The sequence below is a fragment of the Ochotona curzoniae genome, unplaced genomic scaffold (genome assembly GCF_017591425.1).
Source record: "Ochotona curzoniae isolate NIBS_2020 unplaced genomic scaffold, NIBS_Ocur_1.0 contig_523, whole genome shotgun sequence".
Lineage (NCBI taxonomy): Eukaryota > Metazoa > Chordata > Mammalia > Lagomorpha > Ochotonidae > Ochotona > Ochotona curzoniae.
In genome coordinates this window covers 2,028,163-2,041,863 of record NW_024466459.1, presented here as the reverse complement: position 1 = coordinate 2,041,863, position 13,701 = coordinate 2,028,163, and the positions used below count along the sequence as shown (strand labels likewise).

At 52.4% G+C, this 13,701-nt stretch overlaps 1 protein-coding gene across 2 annotated transcripts; it reads right to left on the bottom strand.

Annotated features, from left to right (window-relative positions):
• Positions 1–8: 8 nt before the first annotated feature.
• On the bottom strand, positions 9–3,735 carry CUNH17orf58 (chromosome unknown C17orf58 homolog). 2 transcript variants are annotated; one of them, XM_040989530.1, is made up of 4 exons: positions 3,660–3,735; positions 1,322–1,762; positions 990–1,184; positions 9–294 (listed from the first exon to the last, which is right to left on the bottom strand). In XM_040989530.1, the coding sequence occupies exons 1-4, from the start codon at positions 3,733–3,735 to the stop codon at positions 104–106; spliced, it is 903 nt and encodes a 300-aa protein (XP_040845464.1). In that variant the 3' UTR covers positions 9–103. The 2 variants fall into 2 exon arrangements, with proteins under 2 accessions (XP_040845464.1, XP_040845463.1); XM_040989529.1 differs by having other exon boundaries at positions 990–1,181.
• Between the last annotated feature and the right edge of the window lie 9,966 nt (positions 3,736–13,701).

Sequence of the window (13,701 nt, the reverse complement as noted above, 5' to 3'; positions counted from 1 at the left end):
AGTGACTTCAGTCATTCAGGGGGAGCTGCGGGTGGGTCCCAAATCCTGAAGGAAGCCCCTGTGCCCGATCTCCGTGGATCCCGTGGCGCCCTGGCGGTGTTCTTCACAAACACTGCGTGCGTACCGCGCCTCGAACTTGCGCGTCCCTCCTCCGGTTAAACCTCCTCACGTAGCCGCCGCCTCCGCCCAGCAGTCCGTCTCCGGGCTGGACGCGCCCTCCCAGCACTTGCAGCAGCGCCGCAGGGAGCTGCCGCCTCTTGTGGTAGATGTGGCCCATCACAATGTACCTGCTGCCTGAAGCAAACAGCCAGAGTTAATACCTGATGGCCTCAGATAACCAGGACACGCGGCCGGAGCCGGAGTGGTGATCGCTTTCCCTGCTGCCCCTGGTCCCTCCCAGCGGGAAGCGAGTGCGCACGCCCCCTACCACCCACGGGGGAGACCCGGGTGGGGCGCCAGGCTCCTGGCTCTATCGGGCCTGTCCAGGCGCTGCGGCCATTTAGGGAGTGAACCAGTGAATGGAACGCCACCACCAATAACAAAAGTGGGAGCTTTAAGAAATGCCCACGCCTGAATCCTTCAGCCTGGCCTGCCCCTGTTGAAACTCAGACGTATAGTCTACAGGCAGCAGAGTGAAACGGTGCAGTTACCTCTGGAGGACACACAGAAGGCCAGTCCCATTGGACAGGAGGGCTGATCACGGCCCAGAAGCAGGGTAAGCCCCCTGGCACACACACACACTGTCAGGCGGAGCCCCTGACTCATCCCTGCGCCCCGGTGCCCATCACTTCAGCTTGTGGGCAGCACCTGCTTTGGGCCAGGCCTTGAAAATTGCTGAGGGACGGGGACCTGGGCGACGGTGGGTTTCGACCACAGGGTGGGTCCCAGGGACAACTCCTATCCATGCTACAGGACCCCCCCACCACGGTGCTGGGATGGCCTGCAGACCCCAAGGGCGCATGATGAAGCCACAGGGTCAGCTCCAATACCAGGTTTCAGTTCCGGGCATGGCTTGGCGCAGCTGGAGGGGTCCAGGGCCAGGAGATGGACTCGGAAGAAGAAGCCGTCGGGGGCGACGTACAAGCGGCTCAATTTGTACAGCCCGCCGCGGTCCACCAGCAGCGTCACCAGCCGGATGCCCGCGCCCAGCACGTCCACGTCGTGCACGATTCCATTCACGGCTGCTCCCACCAGAAGCAGTTCCGAGGGGGGAGGGGGAAAAAAAGCATTATTGCGCACCTGCCCTCGCGCTCCCCAAGTCGCGACGCGAGCGCCCCCATCCCCACCCCGCACGGGCGGGTTTTTCTGGGACCTGGCTCACCAAATTCGCTGGCGCAGAAGGCGTCGCGCTCGTCCACGTCCGCCCTGCAGGCGCGCGCGCAGGGCTCGGCTCCGGGCTCGGGGTCACTGGGCGGGGGCGCGGGCGCGGCCCCCGGGGACGGGGCGGCGCGCGGCCGGTTGGGGTGGGCGTGGCCGGCCGGCGGCTCGGCGGCGCGCGCGGCCGGGAAGCGCAGGGGTCGGGCGCGCGCGCGCCGCGGGGAGTTCTCCGCCACGGGCACGCGCCGCGGGGAGGCGCGGTTCTCGGCCTGCGCGAGCCGCGCTGCCTCCCGGAAGCCGGCCCGGTTCTCGGCGGGCGGCGGGGCCTTCCGGCGCCGGGGGTCGGTGTCTGCCGCGCGCGGCCGCCGTGGGGCTTCGTGGACCGGCGTTTCCTCAGCGCCCCGGACGCCGCCGGTGTCGGGCTTTCTATTGTGAGGCGGCGAGGCTGTGGGAGGAAGGAGAGCCCCCGGAGGCCGTCAGCGAGGCAGAAGCCGGGAGCGGGGGGGAAGGAGGCTGAGACCGGGCAGCGGGCAAAGGAAGTGGGGTCTCCGCGGGCAGAGCACCTGGGAGACCAGGGAGACCCTGGAGCACCTGCCGGGAGCCCCGGGCGCCCCTGAGGGGAGGGAGACGCCCTCAGCTTCGCGAAGAAGGGTGCGGCTCTTACCCCCTCCGAGGATGGGGTCAAACGAGCAAGTGTTACACGCCGCACTTTTAAGGGCCGTAGCTTTTCAAAATCGCACCCCCTGTGTTTATTCTAAGACTCAGGGTTTCTGAGTAACTCTTTTTCCCCTGTCCTTAATATAAATAGATAGATGTGTATGTATGGACGTATGTGTCAACATCCGCCTTTTTTGTTATTTACAGTTTGTTGAGAAAGTACCAACAGCAAACCCCAGGAGGAAAAGTCTCGAGTTACAGGTTCTCCCGCGCGTTTCAGCGCCCCTGACAACAGAACTATTTGGTTTTCCCATCCATGTTTACACTGTCATCTTGGGCTCTGCAGAATAGAGCATTTGTGAGTGGATTTTTTTTTTTTCCAGTGTGACTTCTTGGACACCACTTACTGGGCAAAGCACAGCTGAGAAAGGTTTTAAAAGTCTGGCTGCAAGGCAGAACCGCCCTTGGTTAAGTGTGAAAGCACCCATCCCTTACATTTTATCCCCCTTAGGGAGTTCGGCAGGAGGACACTTTTTTCCCCTCTCTTATTCCTGGTCAGTCTCTGCGGACGGGATGGCACGTCCAGCCCTGTTCTCCATGTCACCTCCCCCTTTACCGGATCTGCTGTACCCTCCATGCGGGCCCCAGACCCCATCTCCTTTTGCTTTCTCCCATCTCCTCTGCTGCCTTATTTAAGAGCGTCCTCTGCCCATTTGCAGCTTGGCAAGCCTTCCTTGTATGGGCTTTATCTTGCCAACTTGATTGTTTCCCGGACCATCAGCTTTCCACCCAGCACCAGGGGCTGGGAGAAAAGTTCACTTATTTTTTTTCCCCCTGAGGTTTTATTTGCTTGTTTATTTGTTTGCAAAGGAGTTCGGTTCTGACTCACTCTGCCCCCACGGAATCTGCGGCTGCGCGGTTCACAGCTGAATAAAGTCCTGGTGGACATCCAGGCTCTGGCTGTCAACTGTTGACCTCACAACTGCTTCCCATTGATAGCACCATCTGTTGTCATGGGAAAGATCGTCTGATATGTGGGTTAAATGCCTCTGAAGTCATTCCATTTCCATGTGGAAAAATAACCCAAAGTGAATTGCCCCCGCAAGGTACGGAAGCTGCTCTTCCCCGCAGTGAGGCTAACAGAACATCCCAATCGCAGAAAGCAAAGCAAAGCAAAACAGTAAAACACCCTGCTGTGAGTGCCTGAGTTCTCCCTCCCCGCTACAGCTGCGTTTCGGGTCCTGCGTGAAATGTGTGTGTGCGTGCCCGGCCTCCGGGCTCAGGCATCCTTGGAACCGGCTGCAGGGACTCCTCGCCGCACCCCGGGCAGAGTCCGATCCCTGCCTGCCCACTGCGTCCCGGCTCCCCAAAGGCGCGCCACGACTCCCTTTGACACATCCCAGCTCTGAGATGGAGCAACTACTTAACATGCAAAGTTTTCTGCAGCCTGCCCGGCTCGCTTACGGTCGCTTCAGTAGCCTAGCGGGACTGTGTTGCTAAAAAGCCTCACAGAGTCTTGGGGACGTATCTTTGCTCCCCTCTAGCGTGAACGCCGACCCGGAGCCTCGGCCCCTGCAGGCGCTGACCGTGCTGCGCGCGTCCCGCCCTCCGTGGCGCTCTCACCCGGGTCCCCTCGGGCTCCCAGCGGGCTCTCCCCGGGCTCTGCATTCCTGCAGCGACCTTACCTTTGCTTTCGGCCACCGGGGCCTCGGGGGATGAGCCCACGAGCAGACAGAGGAGCCACAGAGCTCGAGCTGTCATTTTCGCAGACTGGGTTCCCAGGCGCTCACACCCAGCCCGGGCTCCTGCTCGCTGGCTCTCCCCCCACCCCCGTTCATGCTAATGAGGGGCAGCCTGCGGGGAAACGGGACTCACTGAGCCGACCATTGAACAAAAAGGAGCTGCAGGGTTTTCTGGCTCTCCCTAAGGGGGCGAGCACATGGCCGCTGCGAGCTGTCCCTGGGGGACGCGTGTCCCAGGGTCCGGCGGCGCGCCGAGGGCTTCGCGCCTTCCCCTTCACACCTTCCCCTTCACACCAGGGTGGTGGGTGCAGGAAGTAGGGCGGAGAGGGAGAGGGATGAAGGCATTGTGGGGGGCAGAGGCCAAGGGCTAGGGTTGAGGAACTGGGCGATGCGAACTTTCTTCCAGCTGAAATCAACAAGTAAGTAAACACGTGCCTAAGATGGAAAATGCCCCCCGAATGTCAGGCAGAGAATTCACTTCACTCCCTTCTGGGTCTGGATGAAACGCAGTGTGTGAAGGTCTCCAAAAAATTCATGACAATGCGTGTCACGACTGAAAAAAAAAATACAGGCTTCAAAAGTTTTGCCCTACATTAAACTTACCTTTTAATTTCATTTTCCATCTCTCTCTCTCTCTGAAACTAGCATTGAATTGGCCAAATCCAAGATTTCCATACTGAATTCCTTTACCTGCCTGGTGCAAGCAGCTTTCACCAGCCTGCTTGAGAAGGATGGCTCATCTCAAGACAGGTGGATTTTTCTTTCCAGGAAAAATGAAATTTGCTGCTGACGCCTGATTCCCAAGCCCCGTGTCACAGACTGCCACTCAGTCCTCTGATGGGAATCCCTTCCCTGGACTGAAAAGAGGCAGCATTCCCTGGGGAACCCCAGTTCACTTGAGTAACACCCTCACTCCATCAGCTGAGATCTGGGAGGAGGGAGATGCCAATAAGCCCTCAGACACAGGCAGCTGCAGAAACATCGAGTTAGAAATAATTTAAAATAAAAACTGGTGCTGCCCTACAAGTCCATGTTCAAAAACAACAGTGCTGGTACACTGGCATGCTGGGTCTGGGGAATCTAGTCGTCAAGAACTCTGGTGGTGGGCCTGGCACAATGGCCTAGCAGGTAAAGTCCGCCTTGAGTGCACCAGGATCCCATATGGGCGCCAGTTCTAATCCTGGCAGCCCCGCTTCCCACCCAGCTCCCTGCTTGTTACCTGAGAAAGCAATCGAGGATGGCTCAAACCTTGGTACCCTGCACCCGTGTGGCTCCTGGCTTCAGATCGGCGCAGCACTGGCCGTTGTGGTCACCTGGGGAGTGAATCATCAGACAGAAGACCTTCCTTTTTGTCTCTCCTTTGTGTATATCTGTCTTTCCAATTAAAAAAAAAAAAAAAAGCTCTGGAAAAGTCAGTGGACAATAGATCAGTTTGAGGACCAGATTCCACGTGCTTTCAGAGGATCTAAGGCAGTGTCCCCACACAACATTTGTTACACTGAATGCTTCAAAAGTTCCTGGAACATAGAATTATATTGTTTTAAAAATCCTCACATCGAAGAACTTTCTTGTTTCTTCTGTTTGTTTGTTTCAAGTACCTATTTTTTAAAAAGATGTCTTTATTTGAAAGGCAGAGCAGAGGAAAAGAGCTTCTACTCGTTTTGTCCCCTAAATGACTAACAGTAGGCAGGTCTGGGCTCGGCTGACGCCAAGAGCCACGAGCTCCATCTGGGTCTCCCATGTTGGTGACAAGGATCCAAGGACATGGACTCTCTCAGGCAGCACATCAGTAGCGAGCTGGACTGGAAAAGGAGCAGCCAGGGCTTGATGCTACTGTCACAACTGCCTGCTTCACCCACCACACCACAACGCCTGCCCTCAGATTGCTGCTTGAAATTCGGTTGAATTCTGTGAAAGCCCCCAAGGGTAGGAGTTACAATGTTACCAGTCTGATTTCAGGCTAACAAAGAACATTTTTTTTTTATTATTAACGTTGTATTATGTGATACAGTTTTATAAGCACTGGGGAGTCCCCCCCGCCCCTCCCATACCCCTTCTCCCATAGTGGATTGCTCCATCTTGCTGCATAACCACAGTTCAACTTCAGTTGAAATTCTTCCATTGTAAGCATGTTCCTAGCATAAAGTCCAGCATCTTATTGTCCAGATAAGTTCAGTGGCCTCTTGGGGAGACCTTCTCTGGTCTGAAGGTAGAGCTAACAGAGTAAAGTTCCGGTCAGTTAAGACCCCCAACAAAACAACAGCGTCGCTATACAATGTTATGGGATTAGTTGGTATAGTGTTGAGTGAACAATATCCGCACCTCTGGGTTTAGACAGTATCTGTGACAGGTTCAAAAAGTAACAATCAACCAAGCATAAATTACAGGTTAAATCCAGGCAAACATTAGATGTCTGACATAGTATTGAGTAGACAATATGTTAACATTACATGTAAGTTCTTGATTACCTTCTACCACTATTTCAATGTCACCTCCTCAATTGAGGTGTGTAACGATTTTGGGGGGTGTTGCAGAGAAATCTCTCATACCTTGCTAATGAGTCTTTATGTTCCATCTAATAGTATATGAGTGAGTCTTTGATGTCCTATCTCTATTGTTCTTTGGTTATCTCATCTTATTAGTGTGTGTATATGAGTGTGTGTGTAAGTGTGTGTGTGTGTGTGTGTAGGGGGGGAGGGGGTTTAGGAGGAACCTTGTTGGTCTTTATAGAGGGTGGAGGCCCAGAGCTGAAACTAGGTAAGGACTGGAGAGGATTCCTCCCCCACTGTCCCGCCGGAAGTTTATTGATCTTCTGGTTCTGATGACCAATCGTGGTTCCTAGTTGTTGTTCTGATGTCGTTGGTTCCTATGTGGAAGGACTCGGGTTTCTTCCATCTCATGTAGTTGGTCCAAAGAGAAGGAGTGTCTGTCCTCTGGGTTCACAGCATTCAGAGGCATTCCAAAAAGAACATTTTTTTTAAAGATTTATTTATTCCTATTGTAAAGTCAGATATATAGAGAGGAGGAAAGACAGAGAGAAATAACTTCCATCTGATGATTCATTCCCCAAGTGACCACAACGGCCGGTGCTACGTTGATCCAAAGCCAGGAGCCTCCTCCAGGTCTCCCCACGTGGGTGCAGGGTACCAAGGTTTGAGCCATCCTCGACTGCTTCCCTAGGCCACAATCAGGGAGCTGAATGGGAAGCGGGGCTGCCTGGAACTAGAACCAGCGGCCATATGGGAACCCCGGGGCGTTCAGGGTGAGGACTTTAGCCACTACGTCATGGCACCAGGCCCACAAAGAACATTCTTACAAAGAGGGTCTCCAAGAAGGACAGTGGCAGTGCGCTTCCTGCTACTGGAAAGGAAAAACAGTGATGCATGAGAGTCGTGCTGTGTGTGGAGACTCCAGTGAGCACACGGGCTCCTCTCCAGCAAAACTGGCTATCCATGGACTGACAGGACGTGGGGAGCTGATGTGCTCTGCAGTCTGGGCCTTACCACTGTCTCTCTCTCTCTCACAGTGCATCAGAGCCACAGAACGAAGCTCATGAGAAACAGATGCATGACCTGGGATACCGACCGTCCACCAAGCTGCAGTGGGAAGACCATGGGGAGCTGAGTTGGAGGTCTGGCTAGTAGTCAGAAACATACTTGTTGCATACAAGTTGCAGCTGAAGGAAGAGGGTTGACCTTCCCTCCTGTGGTCATCAGAGGAGTGGCTTCTTTTTCCTCTCAGATCACCTTTGCAGCCACGGTAAGGTATGGCTGTGTAGAGTTGGTGCCCCAGATGCTGAGCTGTGTGATGTGTTGCTTCGACTCTCTACGGAGATGTCCTCAGAGTGCCTTCTCTCCCGGGCTCCCTCTTTAAACCCAGTGGAATAACATGAACTAGACTTAAGCTTCCTCAATTACAATTTCATCTCAGACATAGCGTCTTAAGATTACATGCAAGTCACCCAGATCCAAGCTAGGCGTGTTACAGGAATGTTGGAAGTGCCCAGAAAGCCCATACCCTGAAATGGAGAAGGAGGGAAGCGGGCTGGATGGGCCCCCCATGGGCTTGGGGCAGTGTCTGGCTTGCAGGCTCAGAAGCCACACAAACAGTGGAACATAGTTGGAAGACATTGAGCTAGATAGCCAGAACGCCAGTTTATGAATACACAATGAGAAACTGACTCTGGCACAGGCGCGTCAGCTGGGCTAGCAGTCTCTTAATACAAACAAGCCATGTGGGAAGCCAGATTGTCACCAGGTGTTGATGCAGCCAGAGCAAGCACTGGGAGCTCATGTTGATTGGGATGCTGAGCGATGCTGGCTTCTCAGAATGTAACCGGCTTCCTGGCACAGGGCTTCCTAAAACCTTTGGCACTTCCTAGGTGATGGGCATACCTTTGTTGGGCGTGGGAATCCTGGATCACTCTTGGGTTGATGCTAAGGTGCTGGCTCTTGGAGGGCCCCACTGAGAGTCATGTTTGTCCATTTGCTGTTGCTATAACAAAACACCCGAGGCTGGGGAATATATAAAGAAAAGTGGCTGATTTCGCTCAGGATTTTGGAGGTCTTCTTCCCTGGGCCTGAGGGAGCACAGAAGAGTAACCCAGAGCAAAGCAAGACGCCAGAGAGCAGGACTAGGCTAGTCTTGCTTCTTTTTCTTAATAAACAAACAAACAAGTAAATAAATAAAATCGGGCTCAGTGTGATACTTACTGGCTAACGTCCTCACGTTACATACGCCAGGATCCCAGATGGGCACGAGTTTGTATTCTGGCTGCTCATTTGCCTTTCAGCTTCCTGCTGTGGCCTGGGAAAGCAGTAGAGGATGGCCCAGAGCCTTGGGATCCTGCACCCACATGGGAGACCCGAAGAGGCTCTTGGCTCCTGGCTTCTGATTTCTGGCTTTGGATCAGCTCAGCTCCACCTGATTGTGGTCTGTAAATTGACTTTCCAACAAAAATTAATAAATCTTGTTTAAAAAAAAAGATTTATTTACAGAGAGAAGGAGAGACAGAAAGATCTTGCATCCACTGGTTAACTGCCCAAGTAGCTGCAATGACCAGAGCTGAGCCCCCTGCATCTCTTCATCTGCCTGCTCCTGATCAACAGCCTTTACAGTAAGCTGTTGTCACATATCAGCACTTTCCTGAGTGCTGGGGGATCATTCTGAAGGACTTACATACCTGGGCCTGGTGCAGTAGCTTAGTGGCTAAAGTCCTTGCTTTGAACTCGTCGGGAACCCATATGGATGCCAGTTCTAACCCCAGCGGCTCTACTTCCCATCCTGCTCCCTGTTTGTGGCCTGGGAAAATAGTCAAGGACGGCCCAAAGCCTTGGTACCTTGGTACCCGCATGTGGGAGACCTGGAAGAAGTTCCTGGCTCCTGGTTTTACACAGCACTGGGTGTTGTAGGCGCTTGGGAGTGAATCATCGGATGGAAGATCTTCCTCTCTGTCTCTCCTCCTCTCTGTATATCCACCTTTCCAATGAAAATAAATAAATCTAAAAAAAAAGAGGAACTTAGATTCCCAAGGGGCATCATGAGGAGCTCCCACGCTGGTGGCCAGTTGGACTTGAACTGAGGGCAACCTTGCTGTGGACCGTGATTGGTGACGAGCTGGGTCTGCCTTCAGCCTGGGTGGTTAATGCTGCTTCTGAAATGTGATACACCCGTTGGGGTGGGAATACTCTCGTTAGTTACTGGTTTAGAAACCAGAAATACCAGTCATAATCTGCTAACAGAGAACAATACAGTTGCTTTGGTTTCCACTGGGTACTGCATTACTGGTCACATCCTAGTTCTAGTTCAAGCCCATCGTAATTAGAGCCAGCATTCTCCTGGATTCCTCAAGCTGTCACAGATGGTGTCTAGCTTCTCCCTTTAAGTGGCTCACAGACTCTTCTGGGACCAGAGCACTGAGTTCAGTACATTGTGAAGCTGCACCTGCTGGAAGGGAAGCCGTGGCTACTTGGAAGTGAGCCCTAGTAAAGTCTGCTGGGAGAAGTTCCACATCTGTAAACTGAGCCAACTGCAGGTAGGCATATACACATATGATTTATTTATTTTTATTGGAAAGGCAGATTTATAGAGAGAAGGAGAGACAGAGAGAGATCTCCCCTCCACTAGTTCCCTCCCCAAATGGCCAGAATAGTCAGAGCTAAGCCAGTCTGAAGCCAGGAGACAGGAGCTTGTTCTGGGTCTCTAACTTGGGTGCAGCGTCCCAAGCCCTTGTGTCATCCTGTACTGCTCTCCCAGGCCACAAGCAGAGAGCTAGAATGGAAGTGGAGCAGCAGGAAATGAACCAGCACCTATATTTAATTCCAGCACATGCAAGGCAAGGACATTAACCACTAGGCTACTGGTGCTAGGCTCAAACAGACAATATTTGAAGAAAAATGCATCTGTGTTGAACATGTGCAGCCTCTAATCATTATTCCTTAAACAAACACTATATAATAGTTAATTTACATGGCATTTGTATAGCATGAGATACCACAACAAATCCAGAGATGATGTAAAGTTTTGGGAGAGGGCCAGTGCTGTCGCGTAGCAGATAAGTTTGTAATCTGTGATGCCAGCATCCTACAGGGGTGCCAGTTCCTGTCCCAGCTGCTCCATTTCCAATCCAGCTTCCAGCCAATGACCTGGGAATAGCAGAAGATGGTCCAAGTGTTTGGGCCCCTATCAGCTGTGGGGGACACTTGGATGAAGTTCCTGGCTCCTGGTTTGGCCTGGCCCAGCCCTAGCTGTTGTGGCTATCTAGGGAGTAGACCGGTGAATGGAAAATCTCTTCCACCTTACTATAACTCTGACTTTCAAATAAATACATAAATAAATCATAAGACTTTAGAGAGTAAGTACACAGGTGGATGTGTGGGGGTGATGGGCAACTATGATGCTGTTTTATAGAAGTGATTTTAACATGCCTGGCTTTGGTATCCAAAGGCAGTCCGACCAATTAGTCCTCCCAAGGTATCCAGGGACAGATGTGATGGGCTTGCCAGGGGACAGAGGGACAGGGCACTGCGGCCCAAGACAGCAGCACACCTGTAGGCCTGGGCATGGGTGGGTGGGTGTTTGTGAACCCTGGTGGAAGGGCTGGGCAGCCATCACTAGGAAGCTGGAAGTGGGAAATTTTTTTCTTTCCCTTTTTATTTTTTAAAGATTGGTTTATTTTTATTTGAAAGACATATTTACAGGGAGAAACTGACAAAAGAGAGATCTTCCACACTCTGGTTCACTCCCCAAACAGCTGCTATGACAGGAGCTGGGCTGATCCAAAGACAGGATTCAGGAATTTCTTACAGGTCTCCTATGTGAGTGCAGGGGCCAAGGACCTGGCCCATCCTCCACTACTTTCCTGGTCCATATGTAGGGAGCTGGATAGGAAGTAGAGCAGACTAGACTAGAACCAGTGCCCGTATAGGATGCTGACATCTGCAAGTGGAAGATTAGCCTGTTGAATCAAAGCACCAGACCCAGAAGCGTTTTCATTCTCTGATTATCTAATCACAGAACAATGTGTTATTGCAATGGAAAACTTGGAAGACAAAAATAGAATCCAGCAAAGACTACAATATTCTAGTTATTGTCACATAGGTGTGATCAAAGCCTGGCACTGTCTAGGAACCTGTGTTGGTCAAGGCAGTATAACATTAGCACTTTCTTCCCCATCTGATGTTCTGTGCATATCACTTTTTAAAAAAAAATTATTATTTATTTTTATTGGAAAGCCATACTTACAGAGAGAAGGAAAGATAGAGAGAAAGATCTTTCATCTGCTGGTTCACTCCCCAAGTGGTTGCAATGGTTAGAGATGAGCTGATCCGAAGCCAGTAGCTTCTGCTTGGTCTCCCAGGCAAGTTCAGGGTCCCAATGCCTTGGGTCATCCTCTACTGCTTTCCCAGGCCACAAGTAGGGAGCTGAAAGGGAAGTGATGCAGCCAGAATATGAATTGGAGACCACAGGGCATCCTGGCGCATGCAAGATGAGGACTTTAGCCACTAGGCTATAGTGCTGGGTTCTGTGGATACCACTTTGCACCCAGCCCCCTTTCAATTAAAACCATTAAACTATGACCCCAAACTCTTTGCTCTTTACAAACATGGAAACCATGCTTAGTGAGCATCTTAGTTCATTTTTCTATTTGTGCTATGGTAAAGTTTGCACTCTGTGTGTAAACAATGGTGATCTGAGGTGTGTTTAGAAACTTCATATGAGTGTCGCTGGCTTCTGCCCAGGAAACAGTAGCACCACAGCTTCCTGCAGCCCAACCCCTGAGCTGGGGCAACCTCACTTGTATTTAAACATGGCCAATCAGTCATTGGACAGGGGCCGAGTCTTGAACCACACTCGCAGTTCTACAGCAGGCAAAGAAATAGGCTACAACTGCAAAAGCAAGCTATAGGCGAGGCTGGCGTTGTGGGGCAGCAGATTATGGTGCTGCCTGTGTTTCCAGCATCCTGTATGGGTACTGGTTCAAGTTCCTGTTGCTCCACTTCTGATCTAGTCCCTGGCTCAGGCACCTAGGAAAGCACTGGACATTGTCATGTGATATAATCGGTTGAGCTGCCACCCTCAATGCCAGCTTCCTATACAGGTGCCGGATGGGAGTACAGTTGGTCTGCTTCTTATCCAGCTCCTCCAGCATGCAGCTGGCAAGTAGCAGAAGTATTCCAGTGTTCGGACCCCTGCCCCCATGTGGGAGACCTGGATAAAGTTTCAGGTCCTGACTTTGGCCTGGCCCAGCCCCACCTGTTGTAACTATTTGGGGGGATGAACCAGAGGATACAAGAACTGTGTCTCTGCCTCGCTTTCTGTTCCTTTGCCTTTCAAATTAATAATATTTAAGAATAATATGAAAGAATTGATTGATGTGGAAGGCAGAGATCATGATAATTTCATCGCAGAGGACCAGTTTGAGTCCTGGCTACTGTGTGTCTGGTCCAGCTCCTTGGTGGGGTGCCTGGGAGGGCAGGGCACGATGGCCAGCTTGCTTCCTCCATGTTCCCCTCAGGTAGGGATGCCAAAACCCTTCTTCCTGTAGGTTTTGTGCTTTTTCATTCCCTTTCTGTCTTCCCCGACCTCGTCCTTGGGGCCATGGAATCCTAAGCCATGCTCATGGATCTCTGGGTTGCAGACACAGCTTCCTTCTTCAGCTAGGCAGGGAAGAGCAGCAGGGAATCCTGCAACCAGGCTGGTCCAGTGCCTGCTTATGCGCCCCCACACACCAGCCCTGGGCTTCTCACAGTGTTGGGGGCCAGCATGCTTGGGTTGTGGTGTGGTGCAGTTCCACACCTCCCTGCACCTCCCTGGGACATGGCAAAGGCTCTGGCTCCTCCTCCTTCTGACACTAAGCTCTCTGGATCTTCTCCAAACTTATTCGTCTCTCAAAGGCAACAGGAACCAGTGGGGGATGGGTTGCAAACATTCTGCTGCTGGCAGGGGTCCCCTTCTCTGGCTGTTGACTCTGGTGTGAGGAACACGTAATGTTCCAGCACGGCCTTAGCACCCATTGGAAGGGATCCACAGGGGTTTCTGGTCTAAGCATGTCTCCCTCAGGCGCCAGGGCCTCGGTGCTCCCAGCCACAAAGAAAAAAACAAAACAAAACAAAAAACAACAAAAACAACCTTCTAGGGGACTCCTTAGTGATAACAGTGGGAGGGGGTTCCCTCCTCGGCTCCTGGATCTCTGCATTCTGGAAGTTTCCAAGCCCAGAAATGGCAGCGCTAGCAGGAGTCCAACAGGGGAGGGAGGCAAACCCAGATGCAGAGCGTGGCTCTGACCCGGGAGAACGTGGCACTGCCCGCACACCCCGCTCTAGTCTTTGAAACAAAGCCGTGTTTGTCTTCAGGGACCCGCCCCACCTTGAAGGCGCTCCCTCTGCTGGCCGGCCCTGAGTCTGCAGCCAGGACCACCCCTGCAATCCTCCTGGGTGATGGTTGTGCTTGTGCTTCTCAGCCTCCATGTTGCTTTTGTGAGAGT

Excerpts from the sequence above, each read along its gene's own strand:
- CUNH17orf58 (XM_040989530.1), bottom strand. The coding sequence starts at position 3,735 with ATGACAGCTCGAGCTCTGTGGCTCCTCTGTCTGCTCGTGGGCTCATCC. Across the intron at positions 1,763-3,659 it reads CCCGGTGGCCGAAAGCAAAG|CCTCGCCGCCTCACAATAGA; the intron begins GTAAGGTCGCTG and ends TTCCTCCCACAG. Across the intron at positions 1,185-1,321 it reads CTTCTGCGCCAGCGAATTTG|CAGCCGTGAATGGAATCGTG; the intron begins GTGAGCCAGGTC and ends TTCTGGTGGGAG.